At 33.3% G+C, this 8,327-nt stretch overlaps 1 protein-coding gene and 1 non-coding gene across 2 annotated transcripts; both read left to right on the top strand.

Moving 5' to 3' along the window:
* Nucleotides 1-4,305: 4,305 nt before the first annotated feature.
* TRNAF-GAA (transfer RNA phenylalanine (anticodon GAA)) lies at nt 4,306-4,378 on the top strand. The gene has a single exon. It is a non-coding gene; the product is annotated as a tRNA-Phe (tRNA).
* Nucleotides 4,379-5,590: 1,212 nt separating this feature from the next.
* On the top strand, nt 5,591-6,852 carry LOC143587587 (chlorophyll a-b binding protein 13, chloroplastic-like). Its single transcript, XM_077068837.1, has 3 exons — nt 5,591-5,728; nt 5,990-6,151; nt 6,322-6,852. The coding sequence occupies exons 1-3, from the start codon at nt 5,606-5,608 to the stop codon at nt 6,829-6,831; spliced, it is 795 nt and encodes a 264-aa protein (XP_076924952.1). The 5' UTR covers nt 5,591-5,605; the 3' UTR covers nt 6,832-6,852.
* Nucleotides 6,853-8,327: the final 1,475 nt, after the last annotated feature.

Raw genomic sequence — 8,327 nt, 5'->3', positions numbered from 1 at the left:
AAGTTTTTCAAGAAAAGCAAATGCTTGTGAAGAAAGTTATGTATTGTAAAATACCAAATAAGTATTGTCTAAAGTTAGTAGAAGAGGCCAAAGATGCACATACTAGACGGTACTTAGAGTTTACGTGTTACCTTGGGGATAGTGACTCTGAGGATACATTATTTGGCTCGAAGGTTCTTAGTTAATAAATATCAAAGTAGGAATTTATAAGACAAAGTCCAATAATATTTAGGGATAGCTCGTACGGCCTCCACATGACCATTCATCCATCAAATTTCACCGAGTGCATCTAATTAGTACCATCAACGAGTCCTTGGCTTATGGTGATTTGTCAAACCAGTTTGTTTCGACTCTAGTCTTCTAGCTCTCTTTGTTTGAGATGGGGTAGGTGTAGCCTTAATTTTATTTAAAACGTTTAATGCAAAATGGGGGCTTGATTGGCTGGTGGCTGCGTTTAAGTGGACAACAATATCGGCAATCGCGGTCAATATGTAGAGTTGTTTCTTGTGCTTTGATAATGATAAATAATCTGGGAGTTTGTTGTTTTTCACTTGGTTATGATCATGTGTAGATTTCTTTTTCAAGGACGAAAAAGTCTTAAGTGTGGGGATGTTTGATGTGTTGTAAAACACACGTATTTTCCATACCTTTTTATCATCTTTTTATTAATAATTTACATAATAAATAATGCTTTTGACTCGTTTTAACTTGATCTCACAAAGTTTATTATTTTGTATAGGTGACGAGTTTTAAAAGAGAAAAGGTTCGGGTTTTGAAAGATAAAAGAGGCTTTTATGATCAATGTTTTAAGAACCAAGTTAAAGCCCGACCCAAAAGCCCACAAGTATAAATCATTACTTGCATATTATATATTAGACATTAAAAAAATAAAAAAACCTAAGCACCTCTCCAAAGAGCCGATCGGAAGTTGTACAGCAAAAAAGAAAAAGAAATCAAGTTTGGGGTTTTTGTAAAAGTGGTCGGCTAGGTGTTTGCTTGGAGGAGACAACCTTAATTGGTTTGTGTGGCTGTGTTTGAACCTCACGGCCAACAACAAATCAAAGGGAAATATTATATAAAAAAACTAAACCCTAATCCTACACCTAATTCCGATCGGAAATAGGCAGCAAGGGAGAAGGAAGAAAAAAACTTTTTTTGCAAGCTTGTGGTGGCTAGGAAGAAGAGAAAGAAGATCAAGGGAGACTTGGTACAGCAGCTAGGGTTGATATTCATCAAGAATTCAGCCATATACTTGAGTATTAATCTCATAAACTTGTTTTATTGTTCAAGATACTTAACTTGTTGAGTTTGATCTTTTACTTGAATTGTTTTGCAATTGATTTGAAGATTGACTTGTGCTTGATTGATCTTGATCACTGAATGAGTTTAATTATGTTTATGTTGAGTTATATGATGTTTACTTTGATGTATAGCTGTTGTCCAAAACTTATGAGTAGCTAAACTAGTTAGTTCTACCTCGGTTAGATGAATATTGTTAGGTTTTAATAAGTAATATGGATTGTTGATCATCATGACTTGAATTATTAATGAAAAGTTTGGTTTAACATTGAATTAGGTTGTGTTTAGTGGCTGTTTTTTGATTAATTATACTCATATACCTCTTGCTTTGATTGATTGAATCGGTTTTTGTTGATTTTAGTTTGTTTGAACTCTTTACTTTGTGTTTAGAGATTGTTTGCGGGGTGGAAACCGTAGGGTTTAAGTGGGTATATTTATTAGTTAAAATCAGCGGGTAGACACCTTCTTAGAGACCGAGAGGTGATAGGAAGTAAACTCGTATCATAGCTTTTACTTGTTAGAAATAGGATCGCACGAGAGCGGGTTCGGTTCTTGTCTTGTTTGTGTTTGTGAGCGATTAGTTGACCTAGTTTAAGTTAAACTAAATTGTTCCTCTATCCTTGGTTGCGTAGTATTCTTCTCCATTAGGGTAGTGTGTCGGTGAGTCTGAGAGGAGAGTCGGCATTAGAACACTTTAACAACTCGTTTCCCGGTCTTGTTCTTAAAATCAACTAAGCGTAAGTTAGGGTTTGTTAGTGAGACCGAGAGGTGATCTAGCTTTCTTGAGTGAACCTTAGTTGTGTCATCCTTAGGAACCGGTGTCGTGAGATTCTTCAATCCATTAGCTTATTATACATTCAATATGATTCTTACCTAGGTAGACGTTTTCTCCATTGATAAGTCTCATTCTCAAAGTTTCGTCTAGTCTTGTTAGGTTATGTCTTTTAAGTTAGTTAAACTAAGTTAAGTCAAATAGTTAATAATTAAAAATCATTTAAAAAATATTATTCTTAGGTGAGTCTTGGTTAGGGTTAAGTACTAAAAACGTTGTCACGTGTCCTTGTGTTCGATACTCGGACTTCCTTAGTTCTTTACTATTAGTGATCGGTACACTTGCCGGTTTTGTGTGGTTTCTTTAGGAGTCTTGTTTTATAAATTTAAAGCTTAGTTGTGAGTTACTTAGAAAGAGCATCATCAGACACACATCAACCGTTTACTTATATAAAATGATGTTTTAGTAAAACGGTCAAGAGTTATTTCTTCCTTTAATTATCATGAAATAACATGATTAACGATGTTATTCTCACATTTAATCACTATAGCAAGCTCAAAATCACATGTCTACTAATCAACTATTAAACCAAGTTGAGAGGAGTTTTAACCAAGATGATACACTTTTATATTTGATCTTCTAACTATCTTAAAATATAAAAACCCAAAAATACTATCTTTTAATATTATTTTCCTAAAAACCAAAACCAAAACAAAATGATCTTTACTTCTGGTTAAATAAATACAGCGATTTAGTAGTAAAATTTTATAAGTGTGTCCGTGGATCGACACTCGGTTCTTACCTATACTTACTATATATACGATATGTACATTTGCCTATTTGTGTGTGGTTTAGTTAAGATAATACTCATTTTTATAAATTTAAAACTCAACATTGTGTGAACAAACCTTTGAAAAAATTAACACCTTTTTTATACTACACCTACCGCATACCATGTGTAATTGTGTATTTTCCCATCAAGCAAACTATGCAAAAGTTGTTACTCGCAAAGTTTATTTGCGCTAAACAAACACAACGATTCTCATTGTCCCTTAAAAAGGGCAATGAAGTAGTTTGTCCAGAATTACCGCACTTAAACACGAACGATGTACTAATATATCTATTATCATATTGCTTTCTTTGTATATATGCAAGCGAAATATAAGTCCATACCCAACACGTAGTTACAATGTATTTCAGGACATAAGGCTTATATATTCATGATATGTCTCATCTAGTTGGGTATTCTTGAGATGAGTATATATTTGATAAATTTAAAATATGATCATATATAGTTACCTTGTGTGTTCACATACGATGACACAATATTTTTATGTCGTCAAACAAACTACAAGTCGGTCAAAAAAGTTTCCATCTAAATTCAATGATCCAACAAGTACAACAAACATACAATTCAAAAATGTTGAAGAAGGACCGGACGACTCCATGAAGACAATGCAACTTACATAGTTCAAATAAGAGAAGATCACTGCACTCTTTTTCCCTTAACTAGGTTTTGTCCCACCAAGTTTTTCTTAGTAATGTTTTTGAAGATGCAACATAGTTAATCCAGGAGTATTAGTTTATTTTGTTTGGTCCTGAAGTACCTACTTAACATCATCCTGAAGTATGTTGTTAATGTGTATGAAAAACGGTAATATGTCTTAAGAAGAGTGTTATGAAACTCATAGTTTAATGACAGGCATTATTATCCATTATACCCAATTAGAAGAATTAAACATGATACCTATTATATGTGTTGGTTTCAAGATGTATTCTAGTATATATATATATATATATATATATATATATATATATATAAAAGTCTCATTCTAATGGTTAAAGATAGATGAATAAAATGTTTTTCTCCTCTATATTCTCTCTCGTTTATAATGCAATTCTTTAAATTCCATTTTTTCTGCTTTTGGTGCTGGACAACAACCAGCCACGCTATCACAAATTTACATGCTCCCAACTAGTACATCTTATAGTCAAAACAAAAATGAAATAACCTCTTTACACTAAACTAAGAACTTTCGAGAAACATATAGAACAATACCATACTTTCCTTGGTTAAACAATGCTCTACAAGGTTGGGCTTGTTTTGTTGAGATCATGATTCATGAGATCAACATAATGTTGTGGTCAGTAAGTTCATATTTGCGGTTTTTGTTGAACTAACCAAGTAGATCTGAACGGTTTGATATATTATTTGTGAATCTGTTAAAACAAATGCGGGGATAGCTCAGTTGGGAGAGCGTCAGACTGAAGATCTGAAGGTCACGTGTTCGATCCACGTTCACCGCAATCCTATTTTGGTTTTCTTGTTTGAGCATCTCACACCTGTAAGTAACGGACTTTATTTAATTTGTCTATTATGATTTTGTTTTTTTTAACCCAACCTCTTACCACATCGTATATGATTATAATATATCTATTAATTTTTCTCAAACAAAGTTTTACTTTACCTCCAGACACGTAAACAAGTTGAGGCGCTCATTAATTATTCGAGATTCACTCACTAAAATACTGAACCAAACAAAGTTTGAGTCATGACATGTCATGTCATGTTTATACGTATATTACTCCTTATTCCTTAAGTATAGAAGTATACTCAATAACATAATTAAATAAAAAAATAAAGGACAATGAGGTATCGAAGAAAAGTGCGAGAATAGCTTTAGATTTGCTGAAATCAGTGGATAAAGTATGAAAAAAAAAACAAAGAACTGTGATTCACCAAAGAAATCATGCAAGTAAATTTGTGAGTTTCCATTTTATTGTTTCAAGTTACTTAATCAAAACGACGTAATTTTGAAAGATTTTGCAAGCTTAAGAGCATTCTCAATCCGTTCCCCATCTCTATCCCTATAATGACACTAAAAAACACTACATTTCTCTCTCATGCTTAATTAAATAGTATTTTTTATACATTTATCATTACAGTTTTCTCTCTCCTCTACTCACAACCAGTCCAACAAATATTAAAAAATAAATAGGGAAAACAATGTTTCCCCAAATTTACAAAAAATCACTATATTTCTCTCTGCACCCAATAATTTACACTCACAACCACTCATCACCCCACCCTATAATTTACAAACTTCCCTCACATATTTATAGAGAATAGGATGAGAATGCTCTAAGCACGTTACATTCTAATTAGAGTTAAGTTTGTAATTTGTCCATTCTAATTAGTTCAGCAGTCAGCACCATGTCTAGTTTGTTGTTCACATCAATTGTCTATGGTTTCATTTTCTACCCCCCTGTAACATATTATAGTTTATGTAGTACCGTTATAAAACTGTAGATGAATTCACCTTGACTATAAATAAAAGTATATCAATAATAAAGTAGAAGATAAAATAGAGATATTAGAAATATTTTAAAGCAATCTGATTGGTGCAAGTGAAATTGGTGATTGTCACCAAACCACAAAACAATATGAACCACAAAACTCAAAAATCACAATGCCTATATATACTCCATTTGCTCACCTTTTCTTTTCAATCTCTTTCAAGCTTTTATTAATTAATGGCATCCATGGCTAACTCCACCACTGTTATCAGGGCCACCCCTTTCTTGGGTCAGACCAGAGCCACCAATGTCAACGCCCTTAGAGATTCTGTCTCCATGGTCAATGGCAAGTACACCATGGTATTCCATCTTTACATTCTTATGTTTAACTACATAAATAATTTTAACTAGATGTCAAAAAGACATGCTTATTGCTTATTATTTTAATTTTAAATATGACACGTAAGACAGTTATGTAGCCATTTAACTGTCCTCCTTTCTCTCTGTCTCTCTTGTTACATCTAATCTTTATGCGACTACTTACTATAGCTCTCACATTTCTTTATTTAAATTTGGTATGTAGTGAACATGTATCTAATGATATGTTGTGAAATTGAATAGGGAAATGACTTGTGGTATGGACCGGACCGAGTGAAGTACTTGGGACCATTTTCGGCCCAAACACCGTCATACTTGACTGGTGAATTTCCAGGTGACTATGGTTGGGACACCGCTGGTTTATCTGCTGATCCTGAAGCTTTTGCCAAGAACCGGGCTCTTGAGGTAATTAAACCTTTCAAATTTGGTCATTGGACTATCGGGTGGGTTGGATGACATAAATGGCTCATGTCAAAACAAACACTTAGTTTGTGTTATGGTGTCATGAGCTACTATAATCTTGAAAGCGGGGGTCGCTTGATAATTAGTGTATCGCCTAATGCTAAAATATATAGGTGATCCACGGGAGATGGGCAATGTTAGGAGCGTTCGGGTGCATCACTCCCGAAGTCCTAGAAAAATGGGTGAAAGTCGATTTCAAGGAGCCCATTTGGTTCAAAGCCGGAGCCCAAATCTTCTCAGAAGGTGGGCTAGACTATTTAGGCAACCCAAACCTTGTCCACGCCCAAAGCATATTAGCCGTACTCGGTTTCCAAGTGGTCCTAATGGGCCTCGTCGAAGGTTTCCGTATTAACGGGCTTGAGGGTGTTGGTGATGGTAACAACCTCTACCCGGGTGGTCAGTACTTTGACCCATTGGGCCTTGCGGATGACCCGGCTACTTTTGCTGAGTTGAAGGTGAAGGAAATAAAGAATGGAAGACTGGCTATGTTTTCAATGTTTGGGTTCTTTGTGCAAGCAATTGTGACAGGTAAAGGCCCATTGGAGAACCTTTTGGATCATTTGGACAACCCAGTGGCTAACAATGCTTGGGTCTATGCCACCAAATTTGTGCCTGGTTCATAAATTTTTGGCATTTAAATTGTCCTTGTAAACTACGGTTGAAGTAAAGTGAATGAAATATTATTGTTTTATAGATTGATTTGGTTTTCTTGATCATCTTGTTTGTTGAAGAAAAATCATTTCATATAACTAGTAACAAAGTAAATACTTACAACTAAGCTAACTGGATTTCTTGTTCCTGTTGTTCGTTAAGAAGATGAAAGTGCCCATTATTGTTTATGTAATTATGTTAGTTCGTTAATAGTTTTATTCATTGTTCACGAACATAGACAAACGAATATAAATGAACCTAAATGGTTGAACATGATTGACCAAACACAATTTTATATATATTAAAAAACATATGTTAGTTGTCTCACGAAATTTACTATTCATGAAATAAACCAATGCATAGCATCTCAATTTTCAAACTAGTTACAACTAAGGGGCTGTTTGTTTACATCTGGTTCATTTAGACTTCAGACTGTTTGGTTCCAAACAGAAAAACATCTGAATGGTTAAAATTAGGTCTGATTCATTCAGACTTATTGTTGTTGCTGAATGGGACAGTGGCTCATTCAGATTTGACTCATTCATATCTGAATGAACCAAACAGCTTCTAAATTCATTTTCAACTTTGATTTTAATGCTATTTTATGTCTCTCCATATGCATATTGATTTTAACTCATTTTTATGTTTGATTTGTATTATTTCATTCTATAATTAGTACTGACATATTTATTTTTAAATTATTATGTTTCTTAAATGCCGAATAACCATTGCGATGCACTTTATATCTACATTTCAGTACATTTGTGGGATACCGATCATGGTCAATATAATATATTTTATCTTTTTTTACAAGTAATGTTACTCGAAATTTCTGATACAAACGCACGTCAATGCTTCTATGTACGATTCAATATAAATTTTATTTAATACCAAGGTCACCCAATGAGACACATGGGTCAAATATAATGTATATATTTTTTCTTCACAACAACTTAAGTTTGCATATATACATATTTATTTCTATATAACGTTTCCATATAAATTTTATTAGAAACAGACCAATCATAATATGCGTACAAACTTTAATAACATTATGTTTCATCAACGTCTCATCACGACACGCAGATTAACGTGTATCAACGCTCCCATCGTAACGCACAGGGCGTGTAATAGTTAAAAAGTAAACGTGAATAACAATAGGCCTAATAAATTAATAAAACCAGACTAAATGTAATGAGCGGTATTTTAGTATTATAAACTAGAGTAAATTGGTTCAGTATCCAATCGAAAATCTAACGTTGCAATTTTACATTCAAACAAATTCTCATTCAACTTCAAAAGGCACAACGCCCATTTAAAAATAGAATAATATTTTTTGGCTAAAAAATTTTTTGTTACTATATAATAATTAGGGTTTAGATCAAATATAAATAAAATTAACGTGTTACTTGTGAAAATCAAGTAGAGTAATTATGTAATTACATCATTACTCTATGATGTAATTACA

The sequence above is a fragment of the Bidens hawaiensis genome, unplaced genomic scaffold (genome assembly GCF_021521415.1).
Source record: "Bidens hawaiensis isolate Kalapana, Puna unplaced genomic scaffold, B.hawaiensis_p1.1 tig00035576_1, whole genome shotgun sequence".
NCBI classification, from domain to species: Eukaryota; Viridiplantae; Streptophyta; class Magnoliopsida; order Asterales; family Asteraceae; genus Bidens; species Bidens hawaiensis.
Note: the sequence above shows the minus strand (reverse complement) of the source record. Positions and strands in the feature narration are given on the sequence as shown.

Excerpts from the sequence above, each read along its gene's own strand:
- LOC143587587 (XM_077068837.1), top strand. The coding sequence starts at position 5,606 with ATGGCATCCATGGCTAACTCCACCACTGTTATCAGGGCCACCCCTTTC. Across the intron at positions 5,729-5,989 it reads TCAATGGCAAGTACACCATG|GGAAATGACTTGTGGTATGG; the intron begins GTATTCCATCTT and ends GAAATTGAATAG. Across the intron at positions 6,152-6,321 it reads CCAAGAACCGGGCTCTTGAG|GTGATCCACGGGAGATGGGC; the intron begins GTAATTAAACCT and ends TAAAATATATAG.